Below are 22675 nucleotides of genomic sequence, written 5' to 3'. Positions count from 1 at the left end.
CTTTCCTTCTCCCACCGCATATTCTCAGCAGGGTTGACTGTTCCAGTCACTGACTCAGAGAGCGATCACGATTTTCTAATGTGCCTCTTTTCCACCGTGAATGTAGATGGCCGCACTGTGGGTGTCTGTAGTGTGGGCGTGTGACTTGCATCTGCGAGAGGCTCATTCTGGACAAGTGCGATGAAAGTGAGAGATCGTGTATTTGTCAGAATGATTGAGGGTGTGAGAACACCAGCTGGGTTGTTTCCACCAGCCAAATTAATTCAGAGACATCAAAGTCGATTCAAATTCAAATCCATGTCGGATGTACTGACAAGTCCCTGTCACATTTGGTGTACACCAAATGTGACAGTCACACTAACTTCTGAACATCACACCATGTTCAAATTTCAATCAAATTTTTCAACATGGTTAGCATAATCGAACTGAAAAGAATAATACAATAAGAACATCACAATTTCTATTCTGTTTCCCTATAAAGAGCCTTTTACATATCTCTCGGAAAATAGGCTTTTCCTTCTAGAAGAACATAAAATGAGATTCTGTAAATGTTCACTGATTCTTCTGCCCCAGTCTCAGACTTAAATGCTTCAATATTCTGAGCCCTTATCACCAGCAAAGAAGTCATTAGTCAGTTAAAGGCAATCTATTTCTCAGAGAAAAAAGAGATGAGATAAAGATTGATATCCCAAAATGTGTTCTTCTGAGGGCATAAATACATACTAATGTGAAATCTCTCTACATCACCCTCGATATAAAATGAAGCCGTCAAATGATTGATTCTCACACCTTCACCTTTCTGACATCTGTAACCACTTATCCTTTCAATCTCTGCTGACAGAAGGCCTTCATATCCAGAAAGGTTGATTTATGATTTGTGTGGGCGATTTGTAAGACAGATGTTTCCGTCAGTGCTGTGGGTCTATGTGTGACACTGATCTTTATGTCCATCTAAAATTCCTGGCAAGGTGCAACTCCCAGGAACCCAGTCTCGATTAGAGCACTGCAAAATAAGAGGTGCATAGCTGAGACTCACTCATTTCAGTCTTACCTTATCTCCGTCCTCTCCAGGGGGTCCTAGAGGGCCAGCTGGTCCGGGAAGACCCACTGGACCCTGGACACCATCTCTTCCAGCAGGACCTTGGGGACCTTTCTCACCCTATAGTGCAATACAGCAAACTCACTCACTCAGCCCAAGGGGGGTATTGCAGAATACACAGAGTGCAGATGGGGCAGCCCCACTGTGAGAAATTCTAGGATAATAAGTTTATACTATGATGAACTCTGGCAAGAATAAATACAGCTAGTTATTCTTCAGGGAAAAGAAGAATGAATGACTGAAAACCCCAGAATGCATTGAAGGAAGTACTTAAAAATGCAGTTAATCAAGAGGGACTGATGAAACATTCTATCCCATATAGCATGTATTAGAGAGAGCGGAATTCATTCGCACCGGTCCACCCTTCTCTCCAGCTGGGCCTGGAGGGCCCTGGGGTCCAGGACGTCCTGGAAGTCCAGTGGGGCCAGCTGGGCCGGCAGCACCTCGTTCACCAGGAGAACCCTGTAGTGGTGCAAATAAATATGCAAAAATTATTATTGCTGGGACTATGGAGTAATATTCAGAGCAATATATTGTGTTAGCGTTTATTAAAATGTATTCTGCTCCACTTCTACTCAACTAAAATAAATGTAATTGCCTTTCACTGTTTTAACTCAATGAACTCAAACACATTTTCACATAAAAATAAGCATAAAAAGGACTATATAAGCCAAAAACCATCCATCCACCAAAATAGTTTCTGACCAATAACATAAAACATTGTGACAACTTTACTATAATACAGTGCATACACAGTAATGCGTATAATCACATTTTATCAGTGTCCTTGGAGATACACAGTGTGCAGCTTTGTAAAAAAATGACCACATAACATTTTCAGTTTCACAGTTTAGGAGCATGTGTCCGGGCAAAAAAATTGTATTTTCTTTCATGAACTGCTGATCACGTTTGAATTCCAACAAAATATAGTCATTCAGAACATTTAGTTGCAGAAAATTACAACTGGTAAAAATACAAAATTATTCATTGAATAACACAAACTAAACAAGTTTATACCCATACATAAACAATAAAAATAGCAATGTCTTCACTTATGGTGTATGTGTATTTGGTGTAGTAACCCTGATTCTTCATAAAATATGGCATGGTCGCTTAATCTTAATCTCTTAATCAAGCCAAAAACCAAGAGGCATTGCATTGTAGCGGCCTGTAGCGTGGTGGTTAAGGTTAATGACTGGGACACACAAGGTTGGTGGTTCGATCCCTGGTGTAGCCACAATAAGATCCGCACAGCAGTTGGTCCCTTGAGCAAGGCCCTTAACCCTGCATTGCTCCAGGGGAGGATTGTCTCCTGCTTAGTCTAATCAACTGTATGTCGCTCTGGATAAGAGCGTCTGCCAAATGGCAGTAATGCAATTTCAAACTACACATTTCATACTCCAGCGATGGAGATGTCTGCTGGGTGTGGGCTCATCTGAAAGTGAAGGTAAGTCTGTACTCACCGCAGGTCCAGGTGGGCCGTTGGGTCCTTCATTCCCTTTCAAACCAGGTGCCCCCTATGGAGAGCCAAACACATCCTTAAAACAAGCATGTAGTCGAAAGAAGACATTCTATACAACTTTCTCCTAGAAGAGGCCTTGCATGCTCCACTGCACAGAGACTGAGAGAGGCTTATGAATCATGATTTGTAAGCCTCTATAGCTACCCCGCTGGAAAATAAAACAGCTCAAGCTAGGTTTTGAACCGGCTGGCAGCTGGTCGATCAGTTCAGAACAGCTCCATACTCAACATGGTTTGACCAGCTCAAGCTGTTTTGTAACAGCTGGTAGCTGGTAATTTTAAGCTGGTCGCTGCTGGATTTTACACCAGGGTAGTAAAACTAGCTTCTGAAATGTTCAAGAAAAAAACCATCAATTTTAGTTTCATAGCTGAAGTGGTAAAAATTCATTATAATGCTACACGGCGGGGGAATCCTCTTCATGAAGCAAAGGATGAAGATAAAAGATGGTGGTACTCACTACTGGACCAGGCAGGCCTCGTTCTCCAGGGAAGCCTCTCAAACCAGGGGGGCCATCTTTACCAGCTGGGCCAGCGGGACCAGGGTCTCCCTGTGGTGACAGCGACAACTCTCATAACTGACAGCAACTCCCAAATGCTGTGGAAACTCTATTAGGTCCAATGTACTACACAATCACTTCAACATTCAGCTTAGTGCAGCCAAGGGCATTTGAAAGTTTGCATACAGCATACATTAATGGACCAGGCTTGCACACTGAAAACCCCCGGGGGACTGTCCAAATTTTTGACGTGCTCAAGAAACTCCTGAGGCTGGAGCACTTACCTTGGCTCCCTCTTTCCCTGTAGCTCCAGGAAGGCCCTGCTCACCAGGGGGCCCAAGAGGTCCTGGGTGGCCCCGGTCTCCCATTGGTCCAGTTTCACCTGTAGGGCCCTGCAAATGTATGGATGGAAACGTGTTACCTATTGAGGATGTATGCATTACACCAGGCCTTTAAGGTGAGCTGCAACATTTAACGTCTAACGCGTAGATTTAGCAGTCACAGAAATAAGGACATGGGAGAACAGCATGTAAGGTGATGTCATTTAAATGTCAAGTTCTGTTATATCTGCTAATAGTTTTTGCATATTATCGTAACAATGCACTCTATTGCCTTAACTGGTGAATCACACTATCACTGACTAGTGTTGCTGGTTTCTACCCTTAGTTTAACTGCTTAAGTGTTATTAGTGCTTTGACATTGAACATTTGTTCACTGACAAAGCCCTCAGGCTAGAGGACCAATGAGAAGTCTATTTTCAGCATCACATTAATATCATAGCAGAATCAATTTTAAGGTTATTAAAATATTTAAGGTTTTTAAATTTGGTGCTATTCAACTGTGATCCAGCACATTCCTCCCCACTGCCGTCTTTGCTCAGTAAAGAGTCGGCATCCAGGTCGCTTCTTCATTGCAAGACCTTTCTAGTAAATGGAGGGAGTGAGTTAAGGCCACTGTCACTCTTTCGGCTCACGGTGATTGCTCTATTACACTCGCAGACTTACGACGTTGGCAATGTAGCACACGGCCATTCCAGCATTCATTACTATACTATGCCCCTATGCCTACTCTGCTCTCTGTCAGCACCGGCTACGGGCCAGCTAACAACGCTTTCTCTTTCTGCCGCTGTGGTTTTATCCCAGGGAAGCCACACTGTCACTTTTCCCATTTCATTTCATGTTGTTCTGTCAAGCAGGAGAGAGTGGTCTCATGTTTATCCCAAGGAAAGCAGCACATTTTTTTCCAGTCATTGATTGCACCAAGAGTGGGAGATGTTGATATATGCAATGCTCACAATTAGCATTTGGAAAAAGCTCTGGCGTGGAAATGGGCTGAGGACTGGGCATGTATAATGAATGAAGGGGAAAGGGCTGATGTCTGAGAGGAAGGACATGATACTAGTCAGGGCACATGAGAAATGTGCTGTTTGGAGGCCTCATGCCTGAGGTAGGAGTTTGGCCGAAACACCCCGTCTAATGGCTGTTGCCATCACTTTCCTGTCCATTAGAATTGATTTAAACCATATTAAATATTTTAGTAACACTGCTAAAAGGGCATATATAAACAAATGTTTATTTTATTCTCTCCTTAAATGCTAGCAATCCTCTTGTGCCACGGACATTAATATGAATAGGGAAATAAAAGCAATTAGTGAGGCAATGCTATTTTTTGCAACGTATGGGCTGGGCAAAGCTTTTACAGTACATAACTGAATGCCCTGTCAATGTCATTATTCTGTCAAGTGAGTCAAGTCAAGTGCGGTCAAAAAGCAGCCGATGGTAATATTTTTTGAATGAGAGCTTTAAAATCTTCAAGGCCAGAATCATATGATAGATCAATAATAGAGGCCTGCAAGTTGGATCTCCACCCAATCACTCCCCCCCCCCCCCAACACTCTTGCTGATAGCATGCAAGAGAGAGAAATAAATCATTTGTTTCCCAAGCCACATCTGATTCTATTTTCAACATGGCTGATAGAGGCTGTCTTGGATATATTGTCAGTGCTCTTTTACTGTTTTCTGTTGTTTTCACTCGAGGGCTATCCGCTATCAGGATCAATAGGGACCTGTGAAGTGTTTTCTGCTAAACCCAGCACAGACCCTCTGAACCACGGCTTGTGAACTCTATCCAAAGATCTTTACAAACGTTAGGATTATTAAACCAGTGCCTGGTGCACAGGGCAATATGTGTCTAATCTTGTCTTGCAGTGAAAATGAGTAAGGTTGGCTTGACTAGTCCCTACAGGGATATCAATGGGCGGGTGTTTGTGTGTGTGTGTGTGTGTACGTGTGCAGCACAATGCTGTTTGCAGGTTGGGGGGGGGGTGGGGGGGTGGGATGTGTGGGGTATCTGTGTGCTTCATCTAAGTGACGGTAACAACAACTGACTCACCTGAGGTCCAACAACACCTGGCGGGCCGGGGGGTCCAGTCTTGCCTTGGAAGCCCTGCAGAGAGAGAATAAAACAGACTCACTCTCAAGAAGACACAAAGTGACAGCTGTGAGACTGTCCTATGATCAGTTGTGAGACAGTCTCTCTCTCTGGCAGAGCGCTAGGGTGTACGCTGTTCCCTCTTATCACACTTAGTTTTATTCAGATGCTTGCATTCTTTGTCTGAGGGTCAATGAGCAGCAGTTTAGGGTGAGAAACGTAGATACTCACGGTTTCACCTCTCTGCCCAGGGTGTCCAGGAAGTCCGTCTTTTCCGGCAGGTCCCTGTGAAAATTGGGAAAAAGATGAATCACCACCGACATAGACAGGACATTAATGAACAACAGCCAAAAACAACAATACATATTTATGATAGAAAAGGGCTATGAAGCAGCAGATAACCAGATACAGGACTCGATTTATGGTCCACATTTTTGTGAATGTTTGAAAGATTCACAAAAATTCATATACTGTATATATTTCAGAAAGCCTTTCTACTTACAGGTGGGCCCTTTGGTCCGGGGAATCCGGTTGGACCCTGAGGCCCTGGAACACCCTGAAAAACAGTCAGTGGAGAGAAAATGACTATAGCCCTGTATTAAAGCTCCCTTTTCCTGCTGGCCAAGTGCTCAGCAGATTTGATTAACTGCTCATATGAATGCTTTGAACATTGATAAGAAGAGTGCATCATACCCTTTCGCCAGGAGGTCCAGGAGGTCCATCGCTTCCTGAGTTGCCCTGTGGAGGTAGGAGAGGGTTTTACACTCGGTCTGAGGTTAATAACTTAATACTGTTATTCTAATAGGAGTCTGCTGTTAAGAGTGACACAACTAGGCCCTGCCTTACCTTCGGCCCGGCCTTTCCTGTTGGACCCCTTGGACCCCTTTCTCCTCGTGGACCCTAGAGAATAGTGCGAAAACATGGTGAAAACATGGTTTAGCCTCCCATCCATATGTTAGAAATCATGATTTGTTTTAGAGCTATTATGTGCAATACCTAAGACTGACCGGAGACATGAAACCCAGACAGCTAAATCAAACCTACTGTAATTAATTGGAAGCAGTAGGAAAAAAAAAAATATATATTATTATTACTATTTTATACAGTGTACCCACAGGACTATGGTAAGAAAACACTGACTTAGATGATTCCCAAAGCCCCAAATCATGGAGGTTCGCAACACTATCTTTTTTCATCTTCTATACTACAACCAACACATACCTGAAGAGCTTATCAAGTAAAGTACATCAGGGTCCAACACAGGATTCAAACCAGCCTCTGGCACAGTGTGCACCAGACCATGACTCATCGCAGGGTATGCCATTACAATAGAAGACTCAATGTGAGAGGAAACTTACTGTGGGTCCCCTCTGCCCTCTTGGCCCAGCCTTTCCTGATGTACCCTGAGGGGGTGAAAAAGAAGAATTAAAAAGTGCACCCTGTCCATGTTTCACAACTCCGCCCTGAAGAGATGAAAGCCATTCTCCTGGACAGCTTGACAAATGTTAGCCTCCGCGTAGGCAGGCTTCACCAACGAAATTAAACCAACAGCTGACAGGTCATCAAACACTGGACAAAGTGTGGGTCAGCAAACACATCCATTATGTCTGCCTGGCACTATGGATAGCTAAGTAAACCTCCCACCTTTCCTGTGTGTATACGAGTTTTGTCTCATCTGTAGGTATTAATTAAGGAATTCATATTTATCACTGAAAGGTAATATGTCATCATGATCATTTGAACCCAAGGGTGGTTTTTAATGCAAATTAATCTTCGGTGAAACATCTAACATAAAGGCAGCATCTGTTTAAACAATCTTAATGCTTCCTTCATCTTAAGAGGAATCTTTTACATAAAAGACTATGTGGCTCATCCTTCTTTGAGGCAAGTTTTGCATTGGTAAGTGGCACCAAAATAAAAGGCAATGAGCTGAGAAAATCCTTTCCCTCTGTAGTAGTTGACAAGCAGCTTATTTGTATTTTTTAGCTTTGGAGAAGGAAAAGCAGTGCATGGTGTTTAGAAAAATAAAAATAAAATAAAAAATCCCATTGCTCTTTGACTGGGTTAATGACCCAACTCTAATTAAACATGCAGAAGGCTTCTGAACACTACACTGAGTTGCTCACGAGGGCCTTCGTATGTTTAAAAACTGTGCTGCTAATGGGCTAAGGAATGCTCTCCATGGTCCCTGGTAATCTCTTTCCCATTTATAAAAGAACACAGACATTCAGTCTGCATATGTCAAGCTCCAGTGAGGTTTGCTTCTCATAACGGATCTCCCTTATTCGTCTTGGTGAATGTTTTGCTGCTGATCTCGATGGCTGAGGGCAGAAAATGGATGCCTCTTACTTACCCTTGTTCCTTTTTCTCCATTCGCTCCTGGGAAACCTTGAAATCCCTGAGATCCCTAAAATACAGAGGGGGGGGGGGGGGGGGGGGGGGGGCAAGATTAACCACATGCCCTTCACAGACAAAGAAGAGGAAAGTGCCTGTTCAGCTGAATACTGTCCTGCGGAGCGCTGCTGAAACCAAATGGCATGCTAAATCAAACGTGCTTTGATCAGTAGAGTTCAAACATGTCTGGTGCAAGCTTCAAATCATGGGCTGTCAAAGGAGGGCCGTGGGACTGGGAAAGGTGCGCCGTCTGCCATGTTCAATAAAGGGCCCTGAGAAACATATGCTCCAAGATTGGCACCATCGGAGACTGCAGCTGCTTTGAAAAAAAAACCAAAACACAACTCTATCCTCAGGTGAAGTAACTAAAGAGATAGCAGGACATGGGATAGCAGCCCTGCTGTAAAATCCAGCTATGCTGGTCATAGGCTGATCAAGCAGGTCAACAAGCATAGCCAGGCTGGTCACAAAGCTGGTCTAGCTGGGTATGAGCTGGTCAACCAGCTAATGCTGGTAGCTTGTCTGAACTATTTCAATACCGAGCTTGAGCTGTTGTTTTTTCAACAGGTAACTTACCTTTGGACCTTGTCTACCTGGGTAACCTGGCAACCCTGGAACACCAAGCTTGCCCTGAAAAATAAAATGAGGTGCTTTGAGAATCACTTTCCCCCAGATTCATTACGCAACACTGAATGTGTCACTCAAATCTCTCTGAGAGCAGAGCTGAACAGTATCATGGGTGAGCACTTGTTTACTCATTTGCATAATTGAAAATGTCTTGATGTAATCATACCGTATGACAGATGAGAGATAAATTGCAGTCTTGTTGTTAAATGTTTTGGTTTGTAACTCCATTTGGGTCAGTATGAAAACAAATTTGCTTACATTCTCATTAAAGTCTTATTCAGGTTAATATGATTGAGAATTCCTGCTTCTTTAGTAATGCACTAATTTTTTTATCCTGAGAAAAACATCCTGGGGGAAACTTTACAATTCCTTTCATATAATAAGACTAGAGAAAACACAAAGGTCATATAGTCATACATTTATTTCAAATGCATTTTTTTCATAGGACAGGACATGTAGGGGACTGTATGCATCGCCAACACCCACCTTATCACCATTAGGTCCAAGTGGACCGGAATCTCCAGGAAGCCCAGAACGACCTTTAGGACCCTCAGGGCCATCCTCGCCTCTGGGTCCAGCAGGTCCCAGTTCTCCCTGAGTGAACACATACCATAAAGGTTACAAAATGGATGCAGCAGGAAACGTCTTCTGCTTCCATGGCTGATTACTTCCAACACCACTCTCTAAGTTGGAATGAAAGTCCTGCAGTATCGTATGGCTGTGCCTGTGTGAATTACTTATGCACACTGACACTCGCCTTTGACTGCTCTGCTGTATTTACAACAGGGCACTTAGTCCCTCAAAGGAAACGGACAAAGCAATTTCCAGAGCTGTCAGACACTGCCACATGAATTACAGCCTGCTTTATTCTCTCTGTCTTAGAACATATTCATGTATCTCAAGTTTCATAAAACAGAGACAGATTCACTTGGCAGCGTGGCATAAGCTGGTACTGACAATACACTGTTACCCTAGTGACTCCATAGAGGACTGTATCTCTGACAGTTCAGCTCTCTTTGAACCTTAGCCTGTAAGGGCTCTCTGTGGTAACATCTTCTTTTGGATGTGCAGCTCATACTCACTGAAATATTTATTCTTTAATCAGGGACTATGACATTTTCAAAGGAATTTGATTTTAACCCATCTCTCTATCTCTCTCCCGCTCTGTACTTTGAAGGGATTTAACAGTATTGATTTCTGGATACCTTCGCTAGTTAGGGATTGTGGTTGTCTTATTTGAAGCAATGGATAGAAAGCACATCACTGCATACTATCAATGATGAATCCAACGACTCCCCTGACTTTACCATTAACTGAATTCCTAATGAGGTCCAGAGAAAGGCATGGGAAGGTGGGAAAGTGGAATGCTTGAGTCTATCACAGACTCTGCGGTTCTCTCCATGGGGATTTGGCACAGAGTGGAAGGCTTGTCAGCAGTAATTGGAAATGATGGGCAGTGCGGGTGTCATCTAATTTACAGGAACATTCAGCCCTAAGCTGAAGAGGGACAGTCTTTGTTTGCTTATTATGTACAATTACACAGTGACTCAGGGGTCAGAATGCTTTATGACAAGAGGGAGAACGTAGAGGCTCAATATATCGACCGGTAGCTGTCAAGGTTACCTCTGCACTCTCAGACTCCATTCCAGTTAGACTGAGGGGAGAGTGCTATGCTGTGAATTAAAAACAGCTCCTAATATACACTCACCAAGCACTTTATTAGGACACACCTCTACATCTACTTCTTCATTGGATTATCTAATCAGCCAATCGTGCGGCAGCAGTACAGTGCATACAATCATGGCCGAGAGGTTCAGCTGCTTTTCAGAACAAATGTCAGAATAGGGGAGAAATGTGATATAAGTAACTGGACCGTGGCATCGTTGTTGGTGCCAGACAGGCTGGTTTGAGTATTTCTGTAACTGCTGATCTCCTGGGATTTTCACACACAGCAGTCTCTCGAGTTGACTCAGAATAGTGCAAAAAACATCCAGTGAGCTGCAGTTCTGCAGGCAGAAATGCCTTATTGTGATGAGGTCAGAGGAGAATGGCCACACATTACAACAATGGTATACAGAAGGGCATCTCTGAACACACAGCGTGTGGATAGGCTACAGCAGCAGAAGACCAATAAGTCTAAAAAATAAGTCTAATTATACTTAATAAAGTTCTCACTCAGTGAATTTATCAGTGTTTCTCTTATTAATTTGTGAAAACGTCAATTATTCAGCAAAGCACTGCCCAATTAGATGTGGATCTGGTGTATTATCTTTCCAGAGCAAAGCTTACTGATATGCGTACTGCCTACCCTGAGCTTAAATTATTGCACTGCAATTATGAAACATGCTTCCATGATTTCAGCTGGCTCCAGTATTCAAGTAGAAGTCAAATCCCAGCCACTGAATTAACGTATGCGAGCACGCGCGTGCGTGTTGATGTGTGCGTGTGTGATATAATACATTGCGTCGTAAAATGAAAATCACATACCCTGTCACCCTTAATGCCCATATCCCCCTTGAATCCAGGGAAGCCATCTTCTCCCTGTAAGAGAACAGAAAGGGAAGAAAACGTGAGGTCTGCTCCCCCTCGCTCATTTCAGTGATTAAGGATACGCTCCAGGACCACAGATTTATTTAAGCAATTGTGGCAGTGAGAGCAGTGAAAGGGCTAATTAATCTTAAATAGGACACATGGCACACTGAGGGGAAAAGAATAAACCTCATTTCAGACTGTTGCCATAGAAACTCTTGCTCTAGCTGTGGTATATTGGATCGGTTAAAATACAGATCCTCAATAGGGCCTTGTGTTTACTGCGCCTTTTCGCTGTGGAGAACAGGCACAGGAATATAATAATAATAATAATAATAATAATAATAATAATAATAATAATAATAGTTGTTATTGAGACAAAACATAGCTGAAAACATACATACCTTTTCACCCTTGGTTCCTTTCAGACCACGGACTCCATCAGCTCCCTAAAAAAGAAGGATTCATATTATTTTTTTTTAAGTTATACTGCAAAGTGCAAAGGCTAAAAGGCTCATTAAAAACATTAACAATGCTCTACCCTCTAGTGGTAGCTATAGGATCAGTCCTACTCAAGTATGTTCATATGCTGAGGTACTGCACAGTATGTCCAATGCTCTTTGCAAAGGAAAGTCCAGGGCTCAGAGAGTAACGGTCCGGCCCTGTTTCTGTCGCACGGCCAGCTGATTTCACCAATTACTTCTACCTCCTGGCGGAACATTTCTGATTATTAACAACTGTAGGTGATGGGGGGGGAAAAAAAGTCGTACTTTGTGAACCTGGACTTTTCCATGGCCAGCTCTTTGATCCCATGACCTCACAGCAATGCAATGCACATGTTCAGCTTTTCCATTTACTGAGAAAAAACTAACAAAAGAACTGCACGCACTACAGTTATGAACTGTAATAATAATCTGATACAATGTTTTGAAAGCATTTTCAATGACACGTGCAATCAGAAAGAACATTTGTAAGGTATTTGTATGTACAGTATATCTACAGGATCATACTGCAGGCTAGAATTCACCTTAACGCCTCTGGGTCCAGGATAGCCGAGTGGGCCTTGAGGGCCACTGGGTCCCTGTGAAGAACAAAAATGACAAAATACATTACTGCACAGGTCTTATGGCAACTAATACAGGAATATATTTATTTGAGAAAAACAAATCACACGCTTGTCTAACAAGGTATGTGCTGCATTTTGCATTAAATTCAGTGCTCACCAAATTTCCCTTTTCACCAGATGGTCCCTCTTTTCCTGGGTGACCCTGCGAGTGATTATAAAACCTCAGATTTATACAATCACAATTTCATTTTAAACAATAGTATCACATTAAAATAATAATGAGAACACTATCATTTGCAAAGAAAACAGAAACGAATGAGTTTGACGTGACGGTGAAGCTGGAGATCAGTAATGATGGCTCATTGATGGTGAAAGGCCATAGTGAGCGATGCCGTGTACTCCTGATAATCCCTTCCTGCAGGGACCACCAGCTCCTTATTAGCATGCTCGCTGGGAGAAGGCAGGGATGGAGGAATTGTACTGTTCCTCTGAGAGGCAACACTCAATATCTTCAACACGCAAAGCCTAATGGCTCTAATTGTGAGAACCAGGATATGACCATCATTATCACCCGCCCAGTCCCTTCAGCCCCAACCCTCAGAGTGGGCAGGACAGCTGCTGTACTGTTGGAAAGTAAGCAGTTCCGTCCTGGGTATGAGACTCGGGAACTATGAAGGGACATCTGTTTCCACATAAAAACGCATTACAAACTCTTTGCTTGGGTGATTTGACGATTTAAAATGCCGTTTGGTTTATTGTTTCATATTTTTAGAAGATGGTGTAAATGAATGCATGAGCGCAGAGATGTTTGTAGACAGAGAGCGGGGCACTGCGTCCCCCTCCAGGATCAACATCAGAGGCAGAGTCGCGCGGACGCAATGGGGAACGTGGTCTCCACATCAAAGAGCAGCAGGTGATCTGCTCCTCTCATCCTGCCGTGGCAGCATCTGTGTTTGTCATCTGCCGTCTGCTTTTCCCAAGACACCTGTCCGTCACCTGGACCTTCTGGGAAAAGCGGGAATTACAGACTCACCGGTGGCCCGTCAGCTCCTGGCATTCCCGGCAGGCCTGGCTTTCCGGTCGGACCCTGTGTAGGGGAAAACAAACATGCTGAGTGTGACCGTGATTCCGAGAAATGTTGTGCTGTCTGTAAGGCTACGAGCATTTCTGATCCTGTCCGTTTAAACTCTCAGCATGGAGATGTAAAAGGCTGTAAAATGAGCTGGCTCTGGAACCTACAGTATTCTGAGATGCATAATAAATCCAGGTTTGTCTGGATGCACTATTAGTATCAATACCAATTTCACAGACTGTTTATTTGGTGTGAATTGGGTTTTTCCACTGAAATTTGCTTTCATTTACAAGTACTGTAGCCACTGAATCCTATTTCCAGATCCAATTAGAACTACAGTTTATCACAGTGAAATTACATTTTCCTGAGAACTTACATGCCCTTTACTGCAGAAGCAAGTGCGATAAAACAATTCCTGACCCTCGGCTCAGCAATTATTTGAAGCATTAAGCTTTAATAAGCTGCTACTTTAAGAGGCCTACTGTAGGATGCACAAACTGCTGTTGCACTGGCAAAGGGTTCAGCCCTTTTCACCCAAATCCGAGTGGAAATGGCATATTCATTAAACTGTATGATGTCAAGATATATATTTTTTAACCTCTTCTGTTTTCTTGAAAGCCAATCTATTTTACATTGAGTAAGATTAATTCATCGCTGAGCAGAGAGGAACCGTGCACCACCACTAGGTGGAGCGGACAGTACTTGCAGGTACCTCGGTGTATTTTAGAAGCCAATCAATCATAGCTCTAAGCCACACTATGTAATGAATAGGTTCCATGTTGCCAAGAGTAGGCAATAAAGACTGATGCTCCATGCCAGACAGATGCAATCAATGCATGATGATTGCTGGATTATCTATCTCTCACCAAGAGCCTCATCATCAGAATCCCCTGGTGGTGACAAGTTCCCTTCATATGTGTTCCAATTAAGCAAGGGAGTGAGTGAGCATATATTTGTTCTTGGACTTCATTAATATTTGTCCAGAATGTTTGACACTACTAGATAAAAGAATGAAATTTTACACTTGTATCTGTTCGTACGTGGGCAGGGCAGGGGTTGATTGAATCCAGAGGCTGATATCTGGGTGATCTTTGGAGGTAGAGAAAGGGGACTTACCTTCTCTCCCGGACCCCCGATGGGTCCTTGAGGCCCTGGCAGACCCTATGGAGATAAGACACTGCGTAAGATTACACACCTCTACACGTTTCTGACACCCTGTAGGAATATCAACTATCCACACAGGCTGATTGCTCATTGCAGTGCTTGATAATATTGGACAGCTGGGCACTGAGCGTAGGCATAAGAGGCGCTCGGAGGTTAACCGACTACATTCCTTAATTAAATGCCTGCCTTTAAAAACAGCTACCTGCCTGACTCCATTCTCTGATTGAGAGGAGAATAGAGCTCGGGCAGAGGCAGGTGATCAGAGGAACAGGTGTAGGACTGTGTGCTCTCCAGCTGGTACTGACCTGAGCCCCAGGATTCCCCTGCTGTCCGTTCGGCCCAGGCTCTCCTTGCGGACCCTGGGAAAAAGCAGCTGTGTGAGCATATGCTTCAGTTCCCCAACCCCAATTCCCCCGTACCACCGAGGGGATATCATTTCCTCCCTGCTTCCACAGGGTCTGAAAGGTTACTCCAACAGGAGGCCCGTGAAATCAATACACGCGAACATATCACTCTTATGAAATGAGACTCAGACACCGTGTCTTTACACTGTATCCCTGCATGAGTGGCTTTACCCTTTCAGCCTCCTATGGCTGCCCCCTATGGTGAATGAGGTAGATTATGCACTCCCCTTCATCTAACTACAGAACTCAAGTGTTCCTTCAACAAATAATGTCAGGAAATGATGATATTGTTTTCCCCATTACGGCATGATTTGATTTCGTACATAATTTGTAGCCGTTCGGCTAACACGGGGGAGACAGGCGCAAATTATTTTTCGTGCATTCTATCGATCACCCGAAGAGCTTCCCTTCTCCCCTTTGGAGTGAGATTTACCATCAGCCAAAGACAGAGCCATTACAAATTCTAACAGAATCAGTCTTAATGATCAACATTCAGGTCTCAACAAGGCAATTACTCCGCTGCTAGATCACTGTGCTTCTGCGGTCTGCGCGCACGTACGCCGTGACAGAAACTGCCAGGACTCAAGTGCTTCGCTCAAGATAATTGAGAATCAATTAAGAGCCCGAGACTGGGCCGGTGGAGAGACGTGCATCTCCCATCCCTCCTTAATGGACACCATCCCCACGGGGAGGCCGCCCCGCACACAAGAGGCTCTCATTAGGACCACGGCATCCGCCAAGTCCATTTGGAACCGCAGAAAGGGCCGCGCGGTTCTTTTTGCTCCAGGCCTGAGTTTACTCACAGACATTCACACTAGCTGCCATTCCTCTGCTGTTCTTTTTGCTCCAGGCCTGAGTTTACTCACAGACATTCACACTAGCTGCCATTCCTCTGCTGTTGTTTTTGCTCCAGGCCTGAGTTTACTCACAGACATTCACACTAGCTGCCATTCCTCTGCTGTTCTTTTTGCTCCAAGCCTGAGTTTACTCACAAACATTCACACTAGCTGCCATTCCTCTGCTGTTCTTTTTGCTCCAGGCCTGAGTTTACTCACAGACATTCACACTAGCTGCCATTCCTCTGCTGTTCTTTTTGTTCCAGGCCTGAGTTTACTCACAGACATTCACACTAGCTGCCATTCCTCTGCTGTTCTTTTTGTTCCAGGCCTGAGTTTACTCACAGACATTCACACTAGCTGCCATTCCTCTGCTGTTGTTTTTTTTTTTTTTTTTTTGTCAGGCTATCTTAGGCTTGTGATGTCACAATGTCCGGATAAAGATATGCGCATGTTTGCGTTTCGCATGTTGCGTGCGTTCGTGTATTGCGTGTTAAACTCACAATATTTCCTTTGGGTCCAGGGTGGCCATCCATTCCAGTTACTCCCTGTCATGCAAAAAAAGGAGAATATGATATGAAAGCCAGCTTAAGGCTAAGCCTGCAGCCATTTGGAAATGCACATTGTAAGATTATGCATTAAAATTTAATAACATGAGATTCCTTATAAGCAGGCTTATAATATTGATCTCATATAAGCAGAATAATGCATATTTATTCCATACTTGAAATGAGGAAAGCTGTCACTTGCTCAGGCCAAAATGTATCTATCCAATAAGGACCGTGGGGCACAACAGAATGATTCTTTAAAGATTATATGGCTATATGCGAGTCCCATACTCACAGGAGATCCAGGAGGTCCTTGGGGTCCCTTTGGTCCTAGCAAACCGCGAGGCCCCTGAGGGGAGAGAGAGATCATGTAAAAGAGAGAAAGAAAGAGGATGGCAGCGAGAAAAAGGAAAGAAAGATAGGCTTTTTTTTATGTCAAACAAAAAAACTGAAATGGTACAATGGGCATGTCAGTGACGTGTGAAAACGTGAAGATGCAGATGACTCAGTGTGACCTATTTTCTTTTCTCATGCAAATATTTTAATTCACACGTGAAAGTGTTAAATTCACATGTGAAATTTGTATTTTCCCCTACGGGTTAAACAGGCATCCTTGTGCAAGTACCTGCGCACACTTCGTACCTAAGTCGCAAAACTGGAGAGGAACTAAATTTAAAAGAACACGCTCCCTGGTTGGAGAAAAGCATTGATAATGATGTGAGAAACCAGGATGTGTGAACGTGCTGCAGTGGGTTATGGGGTGAAAGAAGGTGAGACCAATAAAACAAAAAAACTCAAGGTGTGACTTCACCCCTCCTGCAGTGATGCTGGTAAGGATGAGGTCATACCTGAGCAATGCCTTCCTGTTTGGTGTTTTCCCTCTGCTGGTCAGTGCGGAGAACTGCAGCTGCAAGGATGTTGGCAGTCAGCCCGCCTCTAGAACAGCTCCTATGCTGCGCTAACACTGCAGACAGTATCTGACTTATTCTACCTGCTGCCCATACTCGTTTTATATGTGCACCATATCAAATGTCAGTGAGCCAATATCGAATGTCTGTGAGCCATATTGAACGTCAGTGAGCCATACTGAATGTCTGTGTGCCATATCAAATGGCTGTGCTTATACTGTGGCTGCATTTTGACATGAAGCGCATGCACCAAAGGGCTGAGATTGCGTGCAGTATATCTCTGTCACATTACTCAATAGTCAGACACGAGAAAACAGCAAACAAACCGCAGACATTTAAATTTGGCTATTAGTTTTATTTGTATCGGGCCCTGAAGCCAAGATCTCATGTAGGCATGTGATGTCATACCAATGAAGACATCCTTTGAACAAATTTTTTGCTTGTACAGAAGCACACCAGAGTAACCCGACAATGACACTGCTACTTCAGAATGCCGGTTATTTCTTGTCTGCATGTTCAGGCTACCAATGATGCCATTTGCCAGTGCCATGATATTCTTGGCAAAGAAAAATAACATTCGGTGTGCCAAATCTATTCTAGGCATTCAGAAACAAGTCGCCTGGGAGCCGAAATTGATATATGAATGTGGTACAAATTACATTGTGTGCATTTTTTGCCATCTTAGACCAATAAAACAAATTGTATATGTTAAAATGAGATTTGGGCCATTATGAATGAATAGCTTTATTGTAGCAATAGAGAGGGGTATGTAGTCTGCCTCGTGTGGTCAACTGGTGCAACTGCAGCTGTGAATGATCAGGACGCTGTCCCTGGACTGCATACCACACCTGCAGAGCAACGCTGTGCCTCACGTCAGACTATCAGGAGAAAAGATCAGTCTTTTTCACGCTAATGCTCTGAGAGTGTCCCGATCTCAGAGACACACAGCAGGAACGGTGGTGGAAAGCAGGGGCAGATGTTCTAAAGGTCACTCTGCCATCTTTGACATTGCAGGTACAAGACTTCATCAGCCGCCTTTCTGGACTTTCACCTTGAGCAGCCAGAAGCTCAGGCGAAGGGAGATGGAAAATTTTAACTTCGCTCACGAGGAACGTGAGGTATGGATTCCAAACCTCTGAAACTCAATCTGTCTGGGCCAGCAGAAATGGAGCTCTATTAGACTGAGAAGAACACTCAACCGCAACGAGAATGGAGGAGCAGACCGCGGAAGTGTGCAGGGCACAGCTAGAGCTGTTGAGAACATGAGGAAGGAGAGAAGGGCTATAAAGAAGGGCACTCACAGGCTCGCCTGGAAGGCCCCGTGGTCCGACCTCACCGTCATCGCCCTGCGAGGAGGAAGCACAGGCGTAAGGATCAGAGGTCAGGGGTCAGGTCTCACAACCAACTCAACACGCGGCATGGAGAACTCTGTCCAGTCTGCCTGTCGGGTTAAGCCACGTGGTACCAGGGAGTCCAGTAACACATGACCTAACCAGACTGACAAACTGCAGCGACACAAAGGTCCAACAGTGCTGAGGCTGGATCAAAGCACAGGGAGAATGGGAAAGTGCAGGAGATGGTGTAAGGGTGACATCAGCCCTGCGTAGAACGATCCTCAGCCTCAGCCTGTTGATCTTGTGAGTAATTTCTCCGTTCCATTTATGAATTGCATCATACAGCAGTGGCAAAGTACTGTCTACTTAGGAAAGAAAGAACAGGAAAATGGGGGGATGGGGTATGGTGTGAGAACAGGGAAGAGGGAGGTGGGAGCTGCTGTTTTAAGTTGACCGCTGAGGGGTTAGAAGATTAGAGAACGGTACGGGCCAAACTCGGAGGGAGATAAAAGAGAGGAACAGTATAGAGGGATGACGCAACTGCTAGAGGGGGGGACGAGGAGAGGGTGGATTAAAGGTAACGGAAATTAACCGGAGGGCTGAGTGACAAGCAAGGCAGAGGGGAGGGGGGAGAGAAGGAGAAAGGGGGAGAGGCTGTTAGGGGTGTAATGCCAAAGATCTTACTCTTTCACCATCCTCTCCTGTTGGGCCTGGAGGTCCCTGCGGCCCTGACTCACCCTAGAAAACACACACATACACATACACATATACACACACACACACACACACACACACACACACACACACACCGATGAGAGAAGCACATGATCATAGAACAGAGCCACATTCCATTATGCAATACAGACAGAGTTCAAGTAGCTGGCAGAGATATGCGTTCTGTACACAACAGGAGAGCTTGGCGATGTGGAGGCAGAGAAACAGGGCAACGGTGAACCGCTGCTCCACCTCCATCAGTTCTCACCATAGAAGGCTGTGCCGCGGGTAACACACAGAAAAAACGTAGCACTAATGCCAGTCTCCGCTAGCACCAGAGAGTGACCTGTGTCCCTACATTAATACAGTGAATATGTGCGCACTGAGCAGGCAACCTACAGAGCCAAAATGGAGTAATGTCTCATTTCTGCTCGGGCACGGGAAATAACATGGGTAAGTGGAAGGAGTGTTTTATGCAACTGGCTCTGATACCAGGAGATTTTGTTTTTGTTTATATCACAGCATTGATTCCTTTTTAGCAGAATGAGAAATCGACCATTTACAGTAATGTCTGTGTTGATATCTGGCTCGCCACAGAGGAGTTCTGAATGCTCTTCAGCTTTTCTAAGTGCAGAAAAGGCTAAGTGTATACTTATGCGCATACTCCCAGCCTGCACAACAGACAGGCACAATTAAGTACACACCATGGCGGTGAACAGGCAGCATAGGACACTGCACGCATCACTAGCCCAGAGAATAACAGGTTCCTCATAGGGCTTGGCATGTAGAAACACATCTACGCAATGACAAGTGTGTCCATGAAACTGCTACTCCTGACTGAACTCTGGCCTTTCCAGTCCATGGTTAGCTTGAAGAAGTAGTTTTGGTCAGGCTTGGCGTATTTCCTTATTAATACGGGTGCTACAGATGCAAGCTGCAATATTTTCTATGGCAAGAATGAGGTCAATCGCTTCGGGTTCTTTCCAATGAGTGAAACACCCTGTGAGCACGATGAGTGGGTCAGCGTGGCACACGATACGTCCACGCTGACTGCAACAATAAACCCTCCGCTACACAGCTAACAGCTGAAACAACCGAGGTTTATACAACAATGACATTTATAAACATCTGGGCTGCAATGTGCCTCACGGGTCATCTGTTGAGGGGAAGGGTGCTTTAGCTGATTATATATACGTACATATTATATGGAAAGCCATATTTCAAACCATGAAGAACAAAACGAAGAAAATAAATAAAGCAGCCCTTACTCTGTGTCCCTTTTCACCAGGTAATCCAGCAAGGCCGTCGAACCCTCTATCGCCCTGTTGCGTGAGTGAAACATATTCTTAGCATACAACACAGTGGATACGCTACATAGCCACAGCACATTATAGGCAATTGAGGAATGCTAAGCAGTACATTATGTTGCATTCATTTAGACGATGCTCTTATACAGAGTTACTTACAAGCTAGTAGACCATGCAGTAAGTGCATGCACCCAGTTTATATATTTTGTTCTGTCAGGCCTTCTGATAACATTCCTAGTGCAGTGACGATATTTTAATACTACTGGCATGAACAGAAATAAACTATATTTCAGTTCTGGCTTTGCCTCATGAGTGTAAGCCACTAGGGCAGATCCAAGAAGCTAGTCTGATGAGTGAACACTGCTGATGGTCTCACAACTCCCAGCAAAGAGAATGAGGCACCCTGGTTTGCTAACAGTCATGGGCGATGTCAATAATGTGTGGTGTTGACACTTTACCTTTGTTCCTGTCAGGCCAGGCATTCCTCTGGCTCCATCTGCTCCAGCCCGACCCTGAAGGCACAGGAGCAGTTTAAATACATTATACACTGAATACATATCGGATGCCATTTTCAGTGCAGCTGATAGGCATCCTCTTCTTGTGCTGAAATATGTTGTCATTTTATCTGAAACCAGCCTACATTCTGTTTGCTACAGAAAGCCATAAGCATCTTTCTCAGCTACCCTGTACTGCATCCAGAAGGCAGCCGTCCATATGTTGAGTGTTGTTTATCAGATAGGAAAGCTGACTTAACAAGTACAAAGTGTTCATGGCGTGAATGCGATTCATGGCGAAGTCATATTTAAATCCGAGGTAATTTACTACAGGAAAAAAAATCTGTCGTTTTCATATTATAATCCAAAAAACAAAGAAGGATGTAGCTCAAAAGGACTGCAAATTAGGCATGTTTCGGTACTCTGTGTACCTTTCCTGCGTGTATTCTTTTCAAACATACACAACAGCAGGACAAAGAACTGTCAAACTATCTTGATTTCTTTTCATCTTGGCCCTGTAACACATCCCACTATTTCAGTCCATCAAAGCGTCGGAGTGGGATGTGGATACAAACACAGGAAGGCTGAATGTAGTCCAGAGGGGAAAAAAAAAGAGAATAAGATCTGGGACTGAATTAAACGTAAGAGGATGTGGGATTTGCTGAAAATCACGATCTCTGGCTGACTGAAGCTCACTCATCCAGCCAGAAGGACTACGGGGACACCGGCTGAGCTGATGAGCCGCCATCAAGCTAACCGCCCCCCTCCCCCAGTCAGAGTCGCTGCTACCATCAGTCTGAGATTTCTGACTTACCCTTCTTCCTGGTTTCCCAGTGGGCCCAGGGGAACCCATGGGGCCACGGGGTCCCTGCAAGACAGGGGAAACCAAAATTAGCTAGACGTGAGCTCAATTCCGCAAATTCAATTTGGAAAAATGTATGCAAGTCTGAGTGTACATTATTTAATAGGTAAAAACAAAGATTCTACACATTTGTAGGGTAACTGAGCGAAAGAAAAGCCTGTGGATGAAAGTTCTTAGTCTTAGTTTTATCGTGCTGCATCGGCATTTTCACAGATAGGCAAAAATGCCACGCTCGTTAGCTTCATTCACTGGAAGTGCTACTGAAAGGGAAGACTGAGTCCTGAATGTAACGTCTCAATGAGCCTGGATCACAGGCTCAGAGTGAGGCTCCGTTCACCTACCTGTGGACCACTGTCCCCAGACTCTCCCTTCAGTCCGGAGACACCTGGGGGACCCTGGGATAGTAAGACACCGCAGTGCGTTAGGAAACATTTTATATATGAAATCAAACAATACAAATAAATACAAGCACAAAAGAAAGGACGGGAATACAGGATGTAAGATTCAGGGACCTGCACATACCAAAGGTCCAGGCCTCCCAGTCAGACCCATTGGGCCTGTGGAACCCCTCAGAGCCAGCTGCAGAAACAAAATCACTATGTTACACACAACAGCAAGTTCAGAGGGGGGGCGCCGTTCTACAGTTACACATGTGACTCATGTGTATGTGTGTGTGTGCCTGTGCGTGTGTATGTGTGTGCATGCGTGTGTGTGCGTGTGTGTATGTGCGTGTGTGTGCCTGTGTGTCTGTATGCATGCATGTGTGTGTGCGTGTGTGTGGGTGTGTGCGTGTGTATGTGTGTGCATGCGTGTGGGTGTGCCTGCGTGTATGTATGTGTCTGTGCGTGTGTGTGCGTGTGTGTTTGTGT

At 44.4% G+C, this 22675-nt stretch overlaps 1 protein-coding gene across 1 annotated transcript in view; it reads right to left on the bottom strand.

Annotated features, from left to right (window-relative positions):
• The window catches only part of col5a1 (procollagen, type V, alpha 1), a 103958-nt gene that overhangs the window by 14397 nt on the left and 66886 nt on the right, over nt 1-22675 (bottom strand). The window contains exons 14-43 of the mRNA XM_061262157.1: nt 22329-22385; nt 22148-22201; nt 21759-21812; nt 20909-20962; nt 20412-20465; nt 19114-19167; nt 18397-18441; nt 16483-16536; nt 16143-16187; nt 14705-14758; nt 14352-14396; nt 13197-13250; nt 12321-12365; nt 12125-12178; nt 11502-11546; nt 11056-11109; nt 9055-9162; nt 8518-8571; nt 7901-7954; nt 6906-6950; nt 6394-6447; nt 6241-6285; nt 6050-6103; nt 5779-5832; nt 5509-5562; nt 3402-3509; nt 3079-3168; nt 2563-2616; nt 1454-1561; nt 1052-1159 (exon numbers count right to left, since the gene is read on the bottom strand). Coding sequence (XP_061118141.1) covers nt 1052-1159; nt 1454-1561; nt 2563-2616; nt 3079-3168; nt 3402-3509; nt 5509-5562; nt 5779-5832; nt 6050-6103; nt 6241-6285; nt 6394-6447; nt 6906-6950; nt 7901-7954; nt 8518-8571; nt 9055-9162; nt 11056-11109; nt 11502-11546; nt 12125-12178; nt 12321-12365; nt 13197-13250; nt 14352-14396; nt 14705-14758; nt 16143-16187; nt 16483-16536; nt 18397-18441; nt 19114-19167; nt 20412-20465; nt 20909-20962; nt 21759-21812; nt 22148-22201; nt 22329-22385 — 1812 coding nt within the window. The remainder of the gene's footprint in view (nt 1-1051; nt 1160-1453; nt 1562-2562; nt 2617-3078; nt 3169-3401; nt 3510-5508; nt 5563-5778; nt 5833-6049; nt 6104-6240; nt 6286-6393; nt 6448-6905; nt 6951-7900; nt 7955-8517; nt 8572-9054; nt 9163-11055; nt 11110-11501; nt 11547-12124; nt 12179-12320; nt 12366-13196; nt 13251-14351; nt 14397-14704; nt 14759-16142; nt 16188-16482; nt 16537-18396; nt 18442-19113; nt 19168-20411; nt 20466-20908; nt 20963-21758; nt 21813-22147; nt 22202-22328; nt 22386-22675) is intronic.

The sequence above is a fragment of the Conger conger genome, chromosome 12 (genome assembly GCF_963514075.1).
Source record: "Conger conger chromosome 12, fConCon1.1, whole genome shotgun sequence".
Classification (NCBI taxonomy): domain Eukaryota; kingdom Metazoa; phylum Chordata; class Actinopteri; order Anguilliformes; family Congridae; genus Conger; species Conger conger.
Note: the sequence above shows the minus strand (reverse complement) of the source record. Positions and strands in the feature narration are given on the sequence as shown.